The sequence below is a fragment of the Panthera pardus genome, unplaced genomic scaffold, assembly GCF_024362965.1.
Source record: "Panthera pardus isolate Hobbes unplaced genomic scaffold, ASM2436296v1 HiC_scaffold_15, whole genome shotgun sequence".
Taxonomy (NCBI): domain Eukaryota; kingdom Metazoa; phylum Chordata; class Mammalia; order Carnivora; family Felidae; genus Panthera; species Panthera pardus.
In genome coordinates this window covers 74,243,997-74,265,871 of record NW_026526710.1, presented here as the reverse complement: position 1 = coordinate 74,265,871, position 21,875 = coordinate 74,243,997, and the positions used below count along the sequence as shown (strand labels likewise).

The following is a 21,875-nucleotide window of genomic DNA, read 5'->3' as shown; positions in this document are numbered from 1 at the left end:
TAATGTATGTGCTTTTCTGGAACTATTCTTACCTTCTTACAACTTCCTGAAATTTCTAATGCAAATTTTCAGAACTTTCTATTTATCTTTATTTTAAGAATCAGTCTCTAGTTTACTGTACTTTCAATGCAAAAAAAAAAAAAAAACCCTCAAAAAATTTTAATAATACTTCATGTAACTGAGTAAGTAATAACTGTACATATATGGTTTTACTACATTAAAATACTTTACTCTTTTCATATATATTGCTAATTATCATTTTTTGGGGAGAATATGCCACTTGCATTTTCTTTATTCTCTCTAATAATTATTACCATGTCCAAATCCTCTAAAAGGCAATATAATCAGGATGGTATATTTAATAATAATAGTTTGCAGACATTCCCAGTGGTAACTTTTTCTAATTTTATATTTTATTTTTCTGTAATGGAAGGAAGAACAGTAGTGTTTATTCCAACTTTTTATAGTGCTTTAATGCATCTTAAATAATTCCCCCCAAGTAATTTTCATTATTTGAATGTGCGTAAAATTGGCTAGAATGGGGATAATTTTTGACACGATAGCAAGAGAGACAGAACCAACCATGTTTTAGTAGTGGCATTCTGCTGGGTACTTGGAGTTTATTTTGTCATTTTAAACTCATAACAGTGCTGAAAGCATTATAATTTCTTTTTACAAAAGAGGAAACCAAAGCTGTTTAAGTATTTTGCAAAAGGCCACTCTGAGCTAGGCTGTGGAGGAATTGAGATTTGAATCCAGAACAGACTTGTGCCAAACATTATCTTTTCATGTCTATCTTGCTCTTTTGGTTGTTGAGAAAAGATATGAAGTCTTTAGCTTGATGAGTCAACACAATTTCATAGCTGATAATTCTCCTTTATCCATTAACCTGATAATGCAGTGAATGTTTAATTGGATGTACGATATAATGCTAACTACTGCATAGGCTATACAGAGAAATAGAAAATCCAGATTCTGCCCTCCAGGAGCTTAGAATTAGAGTAAAGTAGGTAAGAGATGTACACACATAACCACCTTATCAGACGTAGGTTGCTATACTACACTACATTGCAAAAGACAGCTTTGACATTTGACAACTTTAATATATATTAAGTGTTTGAATGTGATATATATTAAATAGAGGAGAGCTCACTTTAGCGAGGACAATGACAACAGGAAAAAGTAAGTCTTGATAGAAAATTAACTACTACAGGGAGAGGATGAGAATAAAGCAAACTGAATGATCTAAACAGAGGCAGAGTTGGGAAAATGTTTGTTATGCTGGTGTAATAAGTAATATTTATTGAGACTCACTATCCCAGGACTATGTTGGGTGCTTTGCATGCGTTATTCAATTAAGCTTAACACAACCTTAAATCTGGCAGTTAGGAGTCTCGTGATATGAAGAGGGGAATTTAGGCTCAGAGAGCTACACGGTTTCTTCAAAGACACACTATGACAAAATGACAGAACTAATATTTGCCGATACTTAAATTCATGCTCTTTCTACACCATGCTGCTTTTGGAATAAAAAGTTCAACTTGGGGAGAAGGTGGAAGGTTTGTTCAAGGGACGAAGAGGAGATCATACCGACGGTGTAGGTTAGGTTGAAGTAATCAAAGACCTCAAATGCTAGACTATAGATTTTACATTGGATTTTGTGAGGAGTTGGTGTATCACTTCGAGTTAAACCAGAGAAACAGAACCAGTGGGATCTATGTATTAGTAGGGTTAGTGTAAGGAAATGGCTTGTGATTGTGGGAGCTAGTTAGGAAAGTTCTAAAGCCACAGGTCAGGCCGTGAAGAGGGGCAGACAGGAGCCTGCAGGCAAGACCCGAAGCCACGCTCGGTAGCTATGCTTCCGTTCTATAGGGAAGCCTGCCGTTGTGCTCTTCAAGCTTTTCAACTGATTGAATCAGGCCCGCCCCGGTTACCTTGGATAATCTCCCTTAAAGTCAGCTGATTGTAGACTTTAATCACATCCACAAGATGCTTTCACGGCAACACCTACATCCGTGTTTGAGGATAATGGGCACTATATAGCCTAGCCACGTTTTGACACACAAACCTGACCATTGTGTCAGTTTTGACCATTACAGACTGACCATTACAGGTGAGGTTGTGAAATTTTTTTTGAGCCCTCTGGTTCTGTTTGCAAAACCATTCTGATTCATCTTCAGTGAGAGATTATAACCTAGGGAAGTGACACAACCTGAACGGTTCTGAAGGAAAACTAAAATGCCAGTGGTCAATAGTCTTAACTGGAGGGAGGCATGGAGAGCAGTTAGGAGGTAAGATGACCCCAGCCGTGTACTTTTTAGAACGCGACGCTTGTGGGTGGGGTATAGGGAGGCTTCGTCGGGGAGGCTGTTGCCAAAGTGAAGTCTTAAAGGGTGAATAGGATAGCTCCGTAGAAAAAAGGAAGATGACGCACAGAGAGAGCAGCAGGCCCCAGAAGAGGAGAGAGGCAGCATGGCTTTTTGGAAGAGTGCAGTCACTGGTACGGCTGGGATAGAGAGGGCCTCTGGGGAGGGAGCCGTGGGCTTGAAACAAACACTATCCTCATTGCCAGATGAGGAAACAGCTTTAGACAAGCTAAATGGGTTAGTCAAATTGGCGAGCAAATGGAAGAAAGCCTTGGAATTAAATTTATGCCTGACTCCGAAATTTATGTCACTTCTTCATGATGGTGTCACTCAAGATATACAGGTCATTTCTGATTCATCACCATTACAGGCAGTGAGTATTTAAATATAATTTGCTACAGCTCCTCATAATTGTATCCTGTGTGTAACTTGTACATACTCTTCTCCTTTGCTTTGGCCAGTTCAGATGTTACTTGCTTTAGAACGAAATACCCTTATTTTGCCACATGTTGACCTTTATTTTCGTATTACCTAATAAAATCCCCAAATATTAACCCCTTGAACCAAGTCTCATGAGTCCATACCAACCCACGTGGTTTGAACTCCGTGGAGGCCGGCACCTAGTACAGAGCAGGCCCAGAGTGCGCAGCTTAGTAAGTGCTTATCGGAGGGAAGAGTCGTCACAGTGCATGGTTTGTTATCATTAGTTGTGTTTTGAGGAGCTAAGGGAAGGTGGGGAGTCAATTCATGAGGAAGTAGAAAACGTACCCCCACTCTTACTATTTAAAAGCCTTTGGGGATCTGGGTGGCTCAGTTGGTTAAGTGTCCGACTCTTGATTTCAGCTCGGGTCACGATCTCACAATCGGTGGGACTGAGCCCCGTGTTGGGCTCCGTGCTAAAAGCGTGGAGTCTGGTTGGGATTCTCTCCCTCTCTTTCTGCTTCTTCCATCTCATGCACTGGCACGCTGTCTATCTCTCTCTCTCTCTCAAAATAAAGAAATAAGCTTTAAAAAAAAAAAAACGCCTTTCAATCTCTACTTCAGTTGAACTGAATTCTTTATGATTTCATTTCCTATGAGTGAATATCATTGATAATGTATATTTTAGGTATCAAAGGATTAGATTATTATACCATATTATACTGACTCTAGAAAATCCCTCAAAAATGTTTTTTTAGGTACTCATTTCTTTTTGTGTTTTTTTTAAGTGTATTTATTTATTTTGAGAGAGAGAGAGAGAGAGACAGCATGAGTGGGGAAGGGGCAGAGAGAGAGGGAGAGAGAGAGAATCCCAAGCAGGCTCTGCACTGCCAGCACAGAGCCCATCGCAGGGCTTGAACCCATGAAACTGTGAGATCATGACCTGAGCTGAAAGCAAGAGTTGGATGCTTAAGCGACTGAGCCGCCCAGGCGCCCCATAACGTACTCTTTTAAACTTCTTTTGTTATTATTTTCCTATTCTCAATATGCTGTGAAACCAGTGTCATCTCTTAAATGATGAATGCATGCCTCAGCCACCTTCAGCTTTAGAGACTCCATCTCCACATCTGTTTGAGATTTGCCCCTTGCTATGGGTCCCCCACGCTGTGTCACACATCTCCATTTCCAGTTCCATTCACCTTCAGATTTCTACAGCACCTGCTGGGACTAGTGCAGAGAAGTAGGGAGGAGAGAATAAAAATGAAGGTAATAGCAGCAGCCACTATGTATTAAGCTGTTATAATATTCCGGGCATTTTGTTAAGCTCTACATAATCTCATTTAAGCATTACCAACCTTGACCAATAGATATGGAATTATTACTCCCATTTTATAAATGGGATGAAACTGAGTCTCAGGATAGTTTTGGACTTTGACTGAACCAGAATTTGAATTCTGATCTGTGTAGTTCTACACTCTTAATCACATTGCCGTGTCTCACCTTCCTTTTTCCAACTGTCCTAATTTATCCTTGTTTTTTACTTCCTTTCTGGTGACATTTTGTGCCAGTAAGGAGGAATTATAAAGAGGAAAAAAACCCTCTTGTCTCTCTCCCCCACAAGGCTTCTACTACAATGAGTAATTCTTAATTCTCACCTTATTTAGCTTTGGCTGGCAAAGCAAGGGGAAAACAGACAAAACAAAGGACAGAGAAAAGAGAATGCCATATTACCCCTCCATTCCTGTGTTTTTCCTCTGTGGCTCTTCTTAGCATCACAGCTTTCCATAGGTGCGTTTGTTTCCAATCGTCGGAACGTCTATCCCTGAAGCTTGCTTCATTACTCCCGGCCCAGAGCGCCCACGGGCATGCACAGCCCATGGAGGCCATCACTCGTGACTCACATTGGGGAACTCCTTTCTTGTTTGGCAGGTGGTTGGGAAGAGAAGATATGACTGAATGAACACACTGTGGTTGGGCGGTGGAGAGAGAAACGTGGGCAGCGTGTCAAGTTGGAGTTTGAATAGATAGAAGCATTGTTCCAAATGAAGATTAAGTCCCACAGTTTATTGCGGATTAAATGGGCTTTTGTGAGCTAGTGAGGGAGCTCGATCAACATTTATAAGATTGTTACTAAGGAGAAATATGTTCAGAGTTCCAAACAAGTTACTCGCAGACAAACTTGAGGAACATAGTCACTTTTAAATGGAGAATTGCCTAATAGCAACAATTTCAGAATAGCCAGCTTTTTCTTCCTGTAATAATGCTTCTCCAATGACAGGTTTTTTTTAAATGCAGTTCTTCAATTAATCATGTAATAGATGTCTTCACTTTGTAAAATCTCTTTTAAAAACCTGTCAATCAGCATGAATTTAGAAGTGTTTCAATGTTCTGTTTGATTTTCAGAAACCAAGCCACCTCCTGTCATGTAGTTGTATAGCTATTGGTGTTTTTGTAGCATTTTTCCTGCTGCTTCAAGACTGTCCCTGGACTTATTACATATATTGTTTGTTGCCAGTGCCAATATGGTATGCGGTTCTAAGAGAGTAAGTAACACTCCCATGCTGTCTTATTTTGCACTTCGCTGACAGTGAAATCTATTTTTAAAGTGCATTAGATTTCTGTAGCATAAATCATCAGAGATAGTTATAATGCCCTCCAATTTCTGAGCCCTCTCACTTCATTGCTAGCAGAAGGAAAGTGGCATATAAACGTCTTTTTTTGTTTTACCTTTCCCTTACTGCCGTGAGGTTGTGTTGACCTCGTTCCCTTCTTTGTGTACCTTTTCTAAGAAACATCTGGACTAAACATAGAGTAATTAATATTGACAGTACTATGCCAGGAGGAACTTATATTTTGAATTTGTCGTATCATCTCAGATTCCAGTGTATCTTCAGGTTTCACAAGGAAATTTACATGTTTTCTTTCCACACGTTTTTTTGCCCTTCCTTTCCTAGCTATCACGTAAACCTAGATAAACGGAGTTGGTAATTAAATCCACACTAGTAATGTGAACATACAGAATGGTGGATATTGTTCACGGGTGCCACGGGTCCTCCTTGAAGTGCCTCCTCACAGGCTGGAAGTAAAATGGGTTCTTACTGCTGTAGAAAACATCAGAGGCAGAGCTCCCAGGCGAGTTTCAAGCACTTAAATATAAAACCACTCAAACATTGGGCTGGTTCACGTTCATAGACAGCGAGGGACACGTTGCCCATCTTGTTCTATATTTGCTCCAGTAATCTAGAATTTGAACTTAAGTCTTGGGCGTCCAAGCATCCCCTGAGCAAAACCAGACCCGGAAAGCAGACCAGGGAATGAGAGCTCAGAATTAAGGGTATATTCAGGGTTGGCCAGTATGTTTGTCATGACACGGTAAGTATTTTTATTCTAATTTTTTTAAACTCCGGATTTGACCACATCTTTCATCCTTAAGTACTAAAAACATTGAAATACTAAAAGTACCAAAAATTAAAATTAAAATATAACATTTAGAAGGATAAGGCAAAAAGACACTATCAGAAGGACATAGTGTTGCTTCTCTGTTTGAAAGGAATAGGATTGCTGGATAGACATACTTAAATCGGATTTTTTCTAATGTCATTCACTCTGGTTTAAAAGTTTTTAGAATGGGAAGTTTTATCCCTGCAGAAACTTCTATTCTACTACAGAATCCTCCTGAATTATCAAATGTCCTAATTATGAAGGTGACTTATCTATTTAAACTTTAAGAGGAAATGTGATTTTGAATGTATGTTGTGTTCTATCTTTATCTTTTTGAAAATACATAGAAAATAAAACATAAAAATTCACCTTTCTTCTAAAATCTTGTAAAATCTTCTAAATGATTTTACAAAGTCATCTCTTATTTTTCTGTGCTTGTTCAGCTGTTGAGAACAAAAGAAGCATTCTCCTCTTGACTGGTGTTAACATTTCTTTTCTCCATGGCACCTTAGTAGTTTTGATAATATTATGTAGCCATTGTTTTCAAGCAGAAAAAGATCATAAACCAAATGATACTGAGCTTTTATAATTACCTACTTAATCACTACAAATGCTAAAAAAAATTTTTTTCTAGTGATGAAATGCAGAAAGTACTCAAGTATATAATACATGTTTAATGGTTATGGGTTCACATTTAATTACAATGAGTGTACAATTAGTGACATTTTAAATTGGGTTTGGAAAAGGTTATTTAGCTCAATGAAAAAGTGCAATTAAAATTTTCTCTACTGGAGCACCTGGGTGGCCGAGTAAGTTAAGCCTCTGACTTCAGCTCAGGTCATGATCTCACAGTTCCTGGGTTCGAACCCCGTGTTGGGCTCTGTGCTGACAGCTTAGGGCCTGGAGGCTGCTTCAGATTCTGTGTCTCCCTCTCTCTCTCCCCCTCCCCCACTCGTGCTCTGTCTCTGTCTCTCTCTCTCTCTCTCTCAAAAATAGATAAACATTAAAAATTTTTCTTCTTGGGGCTCCTGGGTGGCTCAGTCAGTTAAGTGTCAGACTTCAGCTCAGGTCATGATCTCATGGTTCATGGGTTTGGGCTCCACATTGGGCTCTGTGCTGACAGCTCAGAGCCTGGATCCTGCTTCAGATTCTGTGTCTCCCTCTCTCTCTGCCCCTCCCCCACTTGGACTCTGTCTCTCTCAAAAATAAATAAACATTAAAAAAATAAAAACTAAATATTTTTCGCTACCTAGATTAGGAAAACATATGTTTATTTTATTAAGACAGTTGAGATTTCAATATAAAATTAACTTTGGTGGATCTAAATCTTTTCCCAGTTTTAATCCATTTTGAGTTCATCGTATTTTATTTCTGATAATGTATCCGTAATTGCATGTACTCACGTTTAAGCTAAAATCAAAGATTTACCATTAATGTTTATGTTTTAAAAACAGATTTTTGTGATCATTATCAAATTAATTCAGAAATTATACTTTTTCTGAAATACTTCTAGGTTTCAAAAAAAGAGATTTAGTTAAGTGAAGCCGTTGAAAGAAATCTGTTACAGATTATATTAGTTTTTGAATAACCTATGAATTGAAAATTCCCTGATTTCTAGGTTTACGCAGTTTTTATTTTTTATCATATATGACCTCATTTTTTTGCTCAATATATAGTATAAATAATATTTTTATAAATGATCTTGTTAAACAGGTTTCAAGTTATTCAAGACTTTGTCACATTACTGTTGACCGTTCCTCCAAGTTATTTTGTTGGATACCTGTTAGTCTTTATCCTGGGAATTGAAATATTAGTGAGTAATTTACCACGTTACAGCATTTTCAGATCTCTTTCATACATATGTAACTCCTTTTAAATGACCTCATTTTTCATTTCTTCTTTGGAATGCATTACTAGGTTCTCAGTTTTTTCTACCGCTACATGCTTACAGCTGGACTTCTTGCATTTGCGGGTTGGCCATTTATCACCCAGCTATGGACTCGAGCAAAGGTATAAGTACTTGTTTTGACATTAGACGGATTAGTAGCTACTTTGTTTTGATATGTGTTTAACTCAGGGAATTGTTCATTTTTAAAGAAAAGAGTAGAATGTGTCCTTACATAAAGAGCCTGGTCCTTTTGACAGGAGGACTGCGGTTGCCTCTAATGTTTCAGTGATTCACATAGACTTTCACATCAAAGTGAATTGGTCATGGGGTGATTGAAACACCCTAGATGCAGAACTGGTACCAAATATCTAAATGATGGTATTGTCCAGCGCAATGCAATGGCTTCAGAGGCAGTGCTCTGAACTCAAGTCAAAGGAGTCACCTTTTGCCTAGCCCTGAGAATAGGCTCATGTTTCCACTTTGATATTTTTTGAGGGAGGTAGCAGGAGGATAGAAATAATCTTCTTTCCACCCTATGAGAGAACTTATAGGATTCTCCATCGAATGGCGTTATTAATCGTTTTTTGTCTTGATCGAATTACAAACATACTTCTACTTCTTTCCCCCCTGAGCTCAATCCCTTGATTATGGTTGCAGGCCAGCTTTCTTATAGATATTATCAGTGTATGGTATAACATAAATTGATGGAAGTACTTGCTATGAAATATGACCCAGGTTTCAATCCTGGCTGTTTCATTTACTAGTCATAGACCTGGTACATGTACTTTCACATCGCTGATCTCAGTTTCCTCATCTGAAATATTGTGAGTAATATACCCTACCTCTTGAGGTTATTGTGAGACTTTATTTAATGCAGTACCTACTATTAACAGATCTCTCACCAGTAGTAACTGTATTATTTTTTAAACAGCTATAAGGCTTCGCATATAATCTTTACAGGAGTGCAGTCTATGAAACACTAAAGACTATTTTCTTTACCATATTTGTCTAAAGATAACTTTTTTATTTATTTTAGAGCATCTCACTGAGTTGGATTTTCTTCTCTTTGCTCCTGGCAGCGTTCCCACTGATGCCCGTTGTAGGACGAAAGCCAGATATCTTTCTAGTGTATGAACAATATTTTCTTTTCTTTTCAGTATAATTGTTTTTCTCAAGCACTGTGAAATATGAGCCTAATCTTGGTCATGAGTTTCAAAACAAACTAGTGAATAAACCAAAAGTTAAAATACTAATATCGGACCATTGGTGATAATTTTGGCTCAGACTCTGAGAAGCATTAAAGCTCCCTGGAGATACTTCTGGGCCTTCAAAAAAGTGAAATTGGGCCAAACAGTGATAATTTAAAATTCCAAAAAAAAGAAGTCTAGAGGCTTTTGTATATTAAGGAATCAGTAAAAGGTTTCATATGAAAAATGTTCGGTTGCCAAAAATGTAAAGATCGAAAAGCCACTGATAGACTAACCTCTGTCTTTGCCTTTGAGCATGTCTAAGCTTTAAATGTCTTAGGAAAATGAAAGTCTCTCCTAATCTGCATGTAACGATCTCTAGGGGAGGGAGCTCTGTACTTTGATGGCTTTACCATGTTTAGTCACTTCAACTGGCTGTGTGTGTGTGTGTGTGTGTGTGTGTGTGTGTGTGTGTGAGTGCGCTCGCACATACGCATGTCTGTGCTCGGCAGGCTAGATGATCTTTGCTTCATGTAAGAGTCCCTCTCGTTTTCTAGTCATATAATCATCTCTGTTACTTTTTTTTAATGTTTATTTTTGAGAGAGAGAGAAAGAGAGAGCAGGGGAGGGGCAGAGAGAGATGGAGACACAAATCCAAAGCAGGCTTCAGGCTCTGAGCTGCCAGCACAGAGCCTGACACAGAGCTGGAACTCACGAACTGCAAGATCATGATCTGAGCTGAAGTCAGATGCTCAACCGACTGAGCCACCCAGGCGCCCATCTGTTACTTTCTTTTGAACTCTGTATAAACAATTCTTTTTAGCGTCTTAACATAATCTTTAATAGATGAAGTGTATCTTTTTTTGACTGAAGGAAGATTAACTAAACGATTGATATTTTTTAAAAGTAGGTGTTAATTTTTGAGTATGTGTTATCAGTTAACACATTTTTATCTCATTTCTGTGAAATACCAGTATGGAATAAGTGGAATTATTCCATAAAGTTTATTTATTAGCAGAGCCCAAAATAAATTGTATTGAACTCTAAGACCATACTTCTAAGCCATACTTTATTAATAAGTGTTACGAAGTAAAAATATTTTGCGTCTGTCATAAACTATAATAGCCTGTGAGAAGATGAGTTCCAATATTTTCATTTATTTTTTGCTTCATATTTCTTGTGAGCTCTCCTCTTGTCTTTACAAAGTCCCTTTCTCTGCTTTGGTCAGTCTCTGCCTTTCTGTCCTGCTCAAGCAGTGTTGACACAGTCGAGCAGTTTTTATATGCTAAAATAAGAGATTATAGAAATGGTCTCCATAGAAATTTGCTACTTGCATATTTTACTAAAGTTGAATTCAGGAGGCAAACTTGTTAAAACATGAGAAATCTAATTTGTATTTTTAAAAATTATGTTTTCTCCCTCTATGCATCTTAATTTAAATTCTTCAGTGATTTAACTTTGTGTTGGTGTTCTGGTAGCTATTTTTGCAACTTCTTTATTTTGACTCCTGGTTCATGGAGAAATTTCTACTCTCCATTTGATCTCTCACCTCACCTCCCTTCTTTAGAAACTTGCAAAGATAGATATGTGAAACATTTAAGGATAAAATTAAAAGAAAAAGCAAAAAAATCACATGGCTATAATATTCCTCTTAAGTTCTCTAAAATAAAATCATAGGGGCACCCGGGTGGCTTAGTCGGTTAAGCGTCTGACTTCGGCTTGGGTCATGATCTCACAGTTCGTGGGTTCGAGTCCCACGTCAGACTCTGTGCTGGCAGCTGGGAGCCTGGAGCCTGCTTCGGATTCTTTGTCTCCCTCTCTCTCTCCCTCCTCCACTCACACCCTGTCTCTGTCTCTCTCTCTCAAAAATAAATAAACATTAAAAAATTTTTTTAAATAAGTAAAATAAAATCAAATCATATTTGCCAATGAATTAAAATACCAAATTATTTTTTAGAAAAAGCAAAAGCAAAGTATCTTGACCATAGATGGCTGTTTTCATAAGTTTTAATGGTAATCCATGCTGAATGTATAACTACTTTGTCCCCTTACAATTCTCAAAGACTTCGAACAAAAACAAACAAGCATTTTCCTAGGAATTCCTGCTTTGCATTTATTTTTAGCCCTGCTTTTTGCTCTTACTTCTTTTTAACCAACTCCTTTTCTCTTTGTTGTCACGTTGCCTGCCTCCAGATTCTGCACTCAATCTAATTTCAGTTGTCCTATGTTACTCAGATTTTTGGGAGGTGAGAAATAGAACTCGACATCAGTACACCATTTCCTTGATACCATTTTCCTGCAGCTTCAGGAACCGTACTATACCTGGTGCTCTTGAAAAACTAGAATTTGTGGTCTCCGTACTGTACAAATGCCTCACTTGCATTGCTGCCTTTGTGACCTCTTCCCTACCCTTCCTTTACAACCAGGAGCCGCTGGCTAAAGGTTAATAATACAAGGAACCATTTTTTCCTCCCGGCAACACTAAGGATTAGAAATGTTGATCCTTTTTGGTATGAGTAAGTGCTCATAGTATAGTCAGAAAGTTTATATTGTAGACAGTGATGATACGTTTAACTATTTTTTATATTGTTTTCTGTAAACTTGTCCAAGTCAGCCTAAGAATTGTGGTGGCTGGAATGCATAAACATCAAAAAAAAAAATCGAAGTCAAGAAATAAGGTAAAGATACCTAAAAAATTGTGAGAAGTTAAAAATAACCCCATCCCTCGTGTATCTTCATCCTCAGATTTTCATTCCTGTTATACCTGTTTCATCTTGACAAAACCAAATGACTGATACGGAGGGTCTACATTAGAGTAAAATGTCTAATATTTTTATATGATATGTGTTCAGTAAATATATCAAGAAAATTTGAAATTGTGAATTGTGTTTTAAAACAGAATGGGCGCAGGCTTGCTGGTTCTTCTGCTATCCCTGTGTGTTTTAACATCTCTCATAAAAAGAAAAGACAGTTTTATAAATGAAGAGCTATTGTTACATCTATTTCAGGTCAGTTACACATTTCAACACCATGTCATGCTGATGATATACCAAAATATATCTTATGGTTGTATTTAATGATGTTGTTCTTAAGATGCCATCGTGTTTACATTACTCAATATCTGCCAGTTGGGAAGAAAATTTTCTGTGTAAGCTATCATATGGAAATACATTCTCTAAAAGGTATGAAATAGCAAAAAGTTCAGCAGGAGACAGCCCAGAGATGCCAAGAGAACAGAGACTAAGGAGACCTGAGAAGCATCCGTATTGACCAAAAAAGTTGAACTCTAAATGGCCTCCTCTGGCCTGAGATTCTGTGTTGCTCTCATTGGAGTCAGGACAAAGGTAATCTTTGAAGTGAGAGCAGCCTCTGAGTATGTTTACATGAAGCATAGTCTGTTTAAGACTTCAGATGACGTGCCAGGAGAAAGTTGACTTCACCTTGGTTGTTGGCTTTGCTGTGACAAAAAGAACTTTGAACTTGATGTTTCAAAATCGAGTCAATTCCCAGTTAGTTATACTGTATACTAGATGTGTGATTTTCAGTCTGTTTAGCTTCAGTCTGTTTTCAATCTGTAGAGATACGCTCTAATATAGGGTTGTGAGAATTGGAGAATATATAATGTCATATTCTGTAAAATGATAGCTGTTTTGTACATAAGCATGGAAACCACTTGTTTGTTCTTTTAACACTAAAAAAAAAAAAAAAAAATTTAAAACCACATCCAGACCACTGACAAAAGAAAACTTACAGGAGTTTTCTCAAAAAATTTCCTCAGAACAAAGCTTAGGATAATAGAAAATAAAGCCAAGAATACTCCAAAATAAAAATATACAACACTTAAAAGATGTTAATTTATTCTTGGAGAACAACAGAAAACACATAAAAAGAGAAGAAGTATTTTGTCAAATGTCCTGTCGAGACATTGGGACACGTATTTCATTTTAAATGGTATTGGGGCACCTGGGTGGCTCAGTTGGTTAGGCGACCGACTTCGTCTCAGGTCATGATTTCACAGTTTGTGAGTTCGAGCCCCGCGTCAGGCTGTGTGCTGACAGCTCAGAACCTGGAGGCTACTTCAGATTCTGTGTCTCCCCCTCTCTCTACCCCTCCCCCCGCTCATGCTCTGTGTCTCTCTGTCTCTCAATAATAAATAAATGTTAAAAAAATTTTTTTAAAAAATGGTACACTCACTGGCTTTACACTAAAGCCCATAGGTAACTTTGACAGAATTCACATATGATTATGAATACTTTGACAGAAGTGAATGTTTCTGGATCCCACTCTATAGGAGCAAGTATGTTAAAATTCTTATGGGCTTTTTATAAGTAGCCCTGAATATAAGGTAAATCTGTTATGAAATTTCTTTTTTTTGTTAACTTTATTAATTTGCATTAATTGCTCTATTGTATAGCATATTTTTGGTGGTTCCAAGACAAATATCTTTTAACATTTTAACATCTCTGACAGAATGCATCTTACAATTGAAAGGATACTAGGATTGTGTCATAACTTACTTAACAGCATTTTTTCTAAATTCACTGAAAATATAAGAGAAATTAATGTATCTCAAGGATTGGTGAGGAGGTTGCTAATCTGATCTCTAAGAGTTTATTTACAGCCGTAGCTTATGTCATTTCTTAAAATGACAGTTAATCCTCTAGTTCAGAGATTAGCGAACAATTTTCTAACGAGCCATAACGAAGTATTTTAAGCTTGTGGGTTGTATGGAGTCTGTTGTAAATTCTCCACCCTGCTACTGTAGTGCAAAGGGAGCTGTGGACGACACATAAATGAACGGGAGTGACCATGTTCCCACCAAACAGTATTTCTGAAAACAGCCTCCAAGCCAGAGTTTCCCAGTTCTTCACTAGTTTGTATATATTCCCTGAAGAGTATTGTACCTCCTTGTGTTCTCAGTACCAGGTGAACATTCAGGCCACAAATATGTGTTGAATCAATGGATATGACTGGACAAGGGCCAGAGGTGGAAGACAGTTAACCACGTCGCACCATCTGCGTTTCCATGATTTAGGAAATCTTCAGAGTTAATAATGAATATTTCCTATTTTTTTTTTAAGTTTTTTTAAATGTTTTTATTTATTTTTGAGACAGAGAGAGACAGAGCATGAGCAGCGGAGGGACAGAGAGAGAGGGAGACACAGAATCTGAAGCGGGCTCCAGGCTCTGAGCTGTCAGCACAGAGCCCGACGCGGGGCTCGAACTCACGGAGTGTGAGATCAGGACCTGAGCTGAAGTCGGCCGCTTAACCGACTGAGCCACCCAGGCGCCCCAATAATGAATATTTCTAAATAGATACAGTGTGATCACGTATACCAAACTGTTGTTGAAAGTGTAACATGCCTCATTTCATGCTTGTAAAGGAGGGCGTCTGCCTAGTACCAAGCTCTAACTTGTAGCCTTGCTGCAAGAGGGTGAGCTGGTCCAATGTCAATAGCTTTGGGGCTAGATCCCAGTTGTTGAAGCACTTTCCTAAGTATTCTTTTTGTATATAAACTAGTCTCTCACCACCTTCTCTTTTCTTTGTGTGTTTGTATTTGTTTTCAGATGCTGAGCGTAGTGCTTTCTATGTGTGTTACGTATAGCACCCACAGCAGTCTACGCAAGAAGCAAGGACTGCCTCTTCTTAATCAGATCATTAGCTGGCTAATATTAGGTAAGAGGTCAAATTAAATGAGTTAACGTTACATCAAGTCATACCTTAAAATTATCCATTTACATCTATATTCTTGTTATTGAAAGAAATAATTTTGTTGAATGAAAATAATAATAACCAGTGATTATTTTTATCTCATGGTAGAATTTGACAAAGAAAATTAGAACGTTTGTCTCCATTGATGTGTTAATAAGAATTACTTGATAGGATATGATTGGCCTGATAATAAGGCTATACATTTATTGACACCTGATAAGAGTCTAAGTGATTCCAGAAGAGAAGAGATTCTTATCCTGCAATTTCACGCCAGTTCATAAATTCTCCATTCTTACACAGGGACTAAGAAACAGTTCAATTTTATCTGTATTTCCCTTGCTGAAAATAACATTGATTAGTCACTTCCCAACACATTACACATTTTATAAAGCCAGTTAAAATTTTCAAAACACATTCCTCTGTAGTACCTTTGCTTAAGGATCCCGAAATGTGCATGTGGAGAAAACAAGTGTAATTTAAGGATGTAGGGTTTTTCTTCCAGCTAGAGGACCAGGACAAGCTTGAAGTCCAGGTTTTTCATTAAAAAAAAAGACACTTTGTGATACTTGTGAATAATGTGGCATGCAGTGTAACCTTTTTTTTTTTTTTTTTTAATGATTTTTGTTGTTCCATCTTTGGATGGAACTTACTGTAAAATTGATGAAGGGCAGGCCTTCAGTTATCTTGATTTAATGAAGTTACTATTTATGTTCATTCTGCCTAAACAATATTAATGACTGCTCCTTCGTTAGAAAAAAAAAAAAATGTGTTCAGTTTGTACTATGTTCTGGCACTATTTTTTTCCCTGAGAATAATAAAGGTGGACCAAATCCCTGCCCTCCTGGAGCTTATATTCTGCAAGGAAGGAGTGGTAATATTCCAGTGTGGTGACTTATAAGTAATGATCTCTCTCATAGGACATGTTCGTTTTTAAATCCCCAGGAAAAACAAAAACTCTGAGCGAGAACTGTAATATTAAAGGGAAGTCTTTGTGTCATAGTGTATAACTTCACAAATACACAGTTAGCACACAGCAGCGGAAACAACGTATGGCAAGTTGGGGGGTCCGATAGACATAGTAGCAACCCAGCTTTTCCTCGTTCCTTCACGGTGCAGCCTGGCTCACTTCCTCGGTTTTCTTACCCACCGAAGGGTAAACCACAGGGCGGACGAGAAGCAAAGAAAACGCAGTTTGTGCGCATGTCATTATATCTCATTTTGAAATCTCTAAAACTTCTAAAAACGTTTAAAAAACAGTGCACTTACCAGAATTATAGAAAGCCGTCCTCCACGTCAAGTGCTTGTCCCTCATCTGTGTTTGTGAATATATGTACGTGTACAATTTTTTGAAGACCCTATTCAGTACTTTTATCTATTCTACCAATCCTTAGAGTAATTTTTCAGTTGACACAGCAACGTTCATGGCATTTTTTTTCTTTCTTTGTCTTTTATGACATTGACGTTTTGAAGAATATGACCAACCACAAGCCCTACCCTACAATGGCCTGTTACTCAGTTTGAATTTGTCTGATGTTTCTTTGTAATTAAATTGGAGCTATGCATTATCGGCCAGCATACTGCATAAGTGATGCTGTGCCCTTCTTAGGTCACATTTACAGGCTCATGGTCTCTCTATCTGTCCCTCATTGTTGATGTCAATTTCCATCACCCTATCAAGGTGTTGCCCAGTTTTTTCACGGTATATTTACTGTTTCTCCCTCTCCCTGCAACTAATAAGCTGTCTGTGGGGACACACTCTAAGGCCATCAAATATGCTCATCAAAATTTTCCCTAGATGTAGCATCCATTCGTAAGTCTTTCCTGATCCAGTTTTTGTCACGATGGCTATAAAATTGATGATTTTTCTAGCTCCCGTACTCACACTGCATTTACCAGAGGTTCTCAGCATTCTCCTTTAAGAATCTCTCCTTCTTGGGGTGCCTGGGTGGCTCAGTCGGTTGAGTATCCAACTTTGGCTCAGGTCATGACCTCGCGGTCAGTGAGCACGAGCCCCCAGTCAGGCTCTGTGGCTGGAGCCTGCTTTGGATTCTGTCTCCCTCTCTCTCTTCCTCTCCCCCACTCACGCTCTGTTTTCTCTGTCCGAGAAGTTTCAGGGGTGCCTGGGTGGCTCAGTTGTTTAAGCGTCTGACTCTTGGTTTTGACTCAGGTCATGACCTCACAGTTTGTTGAGTTCAAGTCCCGCGTCTGGTTCCACACTGACAGCACAGAGCCTGCTTGGGATTCTCTCTCTGTCTCTCTCTCTCTTTCTCTTTATCTCTCTCTCTCTCTCTCTCTCTCTGCCTCTTCCCCACTTGCTCCCTCTGTCTCTCTCTTGAAATAAATAAATAAACTTTAAAAAAATGTTCAAGTTTCAAATTTCTTACAAAAATGGTTAGGACAAGTATAGCCCAATTGAGAGGTCACAGAAACAATAGCTGCTGTAAATGATCCTAGGATCAGTGCTTCTGAACTCATGTCCATTGTGCTGGCTGTACTGACACTACCCTCCTTTGTTTTATTGCAGCCTTTTCCCTCGTCCTGCCACTGCTGAGTCCCACAAGTCTCTTCGAGCGGTTGTTTAGCATTCTTCTTTCCTTGATGTCAACCTACATACTGCTAAGCACAGGGTATGCACTGGTTTTAAAGCTTAATTTTTAGTAGCAAGTTTTAAATGATATGGACATTTCTCTTTGAATATTTTACCTCTGGAAATGAAGTATGTGTAAATGTTGAGAAAATTAGAAATATTTTCTGCTTCGTAAGAACTGTATATGACTTGATCTTAAATCTGTTGTTTTCTTATTTTCATAGTATTGCCTGTTGTCTTTGTCTTTCTGTTTATTTCCTGGAGTTGCTAAAATGTCATTTTACTACAGTGTTAGAAAGTTTTGGTTGATTATGGAGAAACTCAAAGTCTCAAACAAGGACTTGGAAGAACTGTAGCTCTGTGACATTACTTATGTGCACTTCAAATGATGCCTTGACTTGTCTGTTCTTATTTGAATATATTTTTTCTTGTAATTTTTAGTCTTATGTATACCATAGTCCAAATATTTCTTTCGATTCAGAACCTTTCAGAATATTTTCCCAGAAATTAAAGAGCCCATTTTTATTTAAGATTTAAATTTTCTTGTAAAACAAACACAAAAACTAGCAGCTTGAAGTGTTCTCTAGAAGTCTGTGAAACAGTGATATAATCGTCCCGCCTGCTTTTGAAGAAAAGGATTCTTTACTTGCCTTTGAATTTTATTTCATCCTTACTCAAATGCTGATGAGGGTGAGAAATACATACATTATAACAACACTGGATACAACAGACAGCTCAAATCACCACTACTCATTTGGGCTAAATTTGGTCCAAATATAGGATCTTGATCTCAAGTAGACTAAACCTAGGGATTCCCTGTGCTATCAACAGGTTATTCCCAGTGTTAGATGATTTTGTATAACTATTTTGGGTTCAAAATATAGGTTTATTCTTTGGGAAACTTGGTTGTCCTAATTCAGAATTAGAGGGATGTTCTCAAAAATCTTTTCATAGTAGACCCTAACATTATTAGTGGCCTAGACCCTGGGAGTTCTTGTAGTCCTCAGATAAGAGATGATCCAGAAGGGTGCAAAACCTTCCCTTACCAGAGCTCCTCACACCTCCTGCCTTCCTTTCTCCCTGCATATCCAGATCTGGAGCACAGCTGTGAAGATGTAATATAAGCAACATGGAAATTTTCACCAGTTACCTCATAAGATCTTAAGAGGGGCTTGCTTTGAGACTTAGAACTTTGAATTTTCAAATTAAGCTTGAAGTCTGTCAGCATGTTCTTACTCAAAAGTGATAAACATAAGGTGACCTTAAAACTGTTCATTCTTTTCCCCTTCATTGGTGAAATTTCAGGATAAATAATTTAGTTACAATAAGAATCCATCAAAGTTTCTATGAATTAGTTTTTAGTCTGGATAAGAAGACAAAAGGTAAAATCATTCCTATTCTAACCCAGCATTTTGGGGTGACACATGAGTTTCATGAAGAGATCCTACCTAGAGGTTGCCTTAAGGAAGTATGTGTTTGAGGAGCATCTGGGTGGCTCCATCGATTAGCATCCGACTTAGGCTCCAGTCATGATCTCGCGGTTCGTGAGTTCGAGCCCCACGTCAGGCTCTGTAGTGACAGCTCGGAGCCTGGAGCCTCCTTCAGATTCTGTGCCTCCCTCTCTCTCTCTGCCCCTCCCTCACTCGTGCTTTCTCTCTCTCTCAAAATATAAATAAACATTTACATTTCTCTCTCTCTCAAAAATAAATAAACATTAAAAAAATAATTTAAAAAAAAGAAAGTACGTGTTTGAGAGGGTCCAGAGATATGTGCCAGCTTCTACGTAGTCACTTAATAATCAGTAATCCCTCTTCTGTTTTGAACCTTCACATTCTAAAGCAATAAACAAAGGTAAACGAATGTGTAGAAGATTTAAGAAATACGAACAAATCTAAAAATAGATCTGGTTTGCTCTTTAGAAAGAAAGGAAGGAAAGAAGAAAGGACGATTAAAGTTGAATTTTTAGTAAAAAAATATTTCATGATGTTTTAAATCCTCAATTTCACAGTCACAAAGATACCAAAACATATTACTGTAATTTATTTTAAGAAAATCTAAAAAGAAAAAAATTCAGGCATAAAATCAGAACAGTAGTAATGAGTATGACCTTGTTAATGAATGTATTAAGAAATATATTATTCAACATCAGAAAGCGTATTTACCTTTGCAGAAAAATGCAACAGGAATAGCCTAAAACAGCACAGTCTAACAATTTCCATTAGTTCATTTTTCAATGTCAAATCAGTTTTGCAAAACTAATAGTCCACCTGTCATTGTTCCACATTAACTATTTTGGACAATCTGAAGGATTCTCTATGTAAAGTAGTGAATAGTCACAATTATAGGGTATTTAAAAGAAATGCAGTTTTATTACTTTACAGAAATACAGTAATAGTAATCCTAAGTTCTAACAATGTATCCTTGATTTAATGAATAAAGAAGAGTCATTTTAATCAGCATTTGATTATTTTTATGCAAATGGAAGCTATTGTAATGCTTGAAAGTAGTTCTAAGTTTGTTAAACATTTCCCACTAAAATTTTATTTATATTATCCCTTTGCTTAGCTAACTATAAAACAAAGCCAAATGCCTTTTCTGCCCTGTTGAATTTGCAGAGACCAAAGTGGCAGATCCTAATTTTGTAAGGTTTTATTATGTACACTGTGAGCCTGTGATGACATTTTATTGGTATTTCAGTTTATTAATTCAGATACGCAGACTTTATACAAGATATTGATTGTCTAAAGAAACAAAGTCCCATAGGAAGATTGTCTTTATCAGATTTATTCATCTACATTTTACAAATGAAAATGATTATAGTTTATCGTTTCTGAAAGGGAATAAATCTGTAGCACTATTTGTAGAACTATGATATTTATGTTTCCATATATTAGGAAAGAATGCTTTCCTACATAACTGCAAATATTTTAGGAAATCGTGTTTGAGGAGCATCTGGGTGGCTATTTAGAGCATACACCTTCTTGATTCAATTCATCAACAGTTGCTTTTCCTTTCCTGCCTCCAGTGTCCTGACCACTAGACAGACAAATGGGCAGAACAGTTAGCTTACCCCAGATGCATCATAGAGTCGTAAGCTGCTGTAAAATAAGGACTTTATTTTACGGTGTTAGGCAATTACAAAATGCAACAATTAAGGTATTGTGACTTAATTTGATTGAAAATTATAAGATATAAAGAAATGCCTAGAGAGGGGTGCCTTGGGGGCTCGGTCAGTCAACTGTCCCACTCTTGATTTCGACTTAGGTCATGATCTCACGGTTCATGGGGTCATGTGCTGATAGCACAGAACCTCCTTGGTATTCTGTCTCTCTCTGTCTCTCTTCTTCTCTCCCTCCCTCCCTCTCTCTGCATCTCCCCACCCCCCTTCACATTCTCTCTCTTTCTCTCTCTCAAAATAAATAAATAAACATTTTAAAAAATAAAATAAATATATAAAGGAATGCCTAGTGAAAGAATTTGAGGAGGGGAGCTGAATTGGTGCCATCAAGGACTCATGTAGAAGTTGAACTAAATTGTAAAGAATAGCTGGGACGTAGGCATTCTAAATCAACATTTGTTTTTCAATTATTTGTTAAAAAATCATTGTAAAAATAGTATTAATCACAGTTTGAAAAGTAGGGATAAAGGGGAAAATCAATCTATTGACCCTACCCCTCCTCCTGATATTCTGGTATATTTCTTCTAGTCTTAACCTCTGTATTTGTCTTTTAACATGGTGTTGATTATAGTCCATGTACTATTTTATATCTTTTTTTTCCTACCTAGCTTTATTTTAGAAGCATTTTCCCTGGTGGCTCATAGGCTTCCTAACTATCGTTTTAATAGATACTTAATATTCTATGATGTGAATGAACCTTGATTTATTTAGCTGTTCCTCTATTTTTGATCATTTATTTCCATTTTATATTATCATAAGTAATATTTTGATTTGCGTTTTTGTATACAAGCTTTCTACATAGTTTAGATTAGATCCCTTTTTCACTTCTCACACGTAGTATAGGTGGTCCGTGAATTTTTTTTTGACTTTTGTCTTCAGAACAGTACCAGTTTATAATATCACCAGCAACCTAGGACAGGTCCTATTTCATCATATCCTCCACAGTATTTGGTATTTTCATTTTTAAATAAGAACTTCAAAAGTGATTTTAATAGGTCAAAAATGGCACGCTTTGTGTAATTTTCTGTACCTGTTTTACTAATGATATTTTCTCATGTATATATTCTCTATTCATATCCTTGGGCATTCTACATC

The 21,875-nt window shown here is 37.4% G+C and overlaps 1 protein-coding gene across 11 annotated transcripts in view; it reads left to right on the top strand.

The window, feature by feature from the left end:
- Positions 1–21,875, top strand: part of PIGN (phosphatidylinositol glycan anchor biosynthesis class N) — a 103,136-nt gene that overhangs the window by 52,810 nt on the left and 28,451 nt on the right. For all 11 annotated transcript variants that reach the window (XM_053902786.1, XM_053902789.1, XM_053902795.1 and 8 more), the window contains 7 exons: positions 5,190–5,329; positions 7,941–8,040; positions 8,145–8,237; positions 9,152–9,243; positions 12,202–12,310; positions 14,871–14,979; positions 17,540–17,642. In XM_053902786.1, the coding sequence (XP_053758761.1) occupies positions 5,190–5,329; positions 7,941–8,040; positions 8,145–8,237; positions 9,152–9,243; positions 12,202–12,310; positions 14,871–14,979; positions 17,540–17,642 (746 nt within the window). The remainder of the gene's footprint in view (positions 1–5,189; positions 5,330–7,940; positions 8,041–8,144; positions 8,238–9,151; positions 9,244–12,201; positions 12,311–14,870; positions 14,980–17,539; positions 17,643–21,875) is intronic.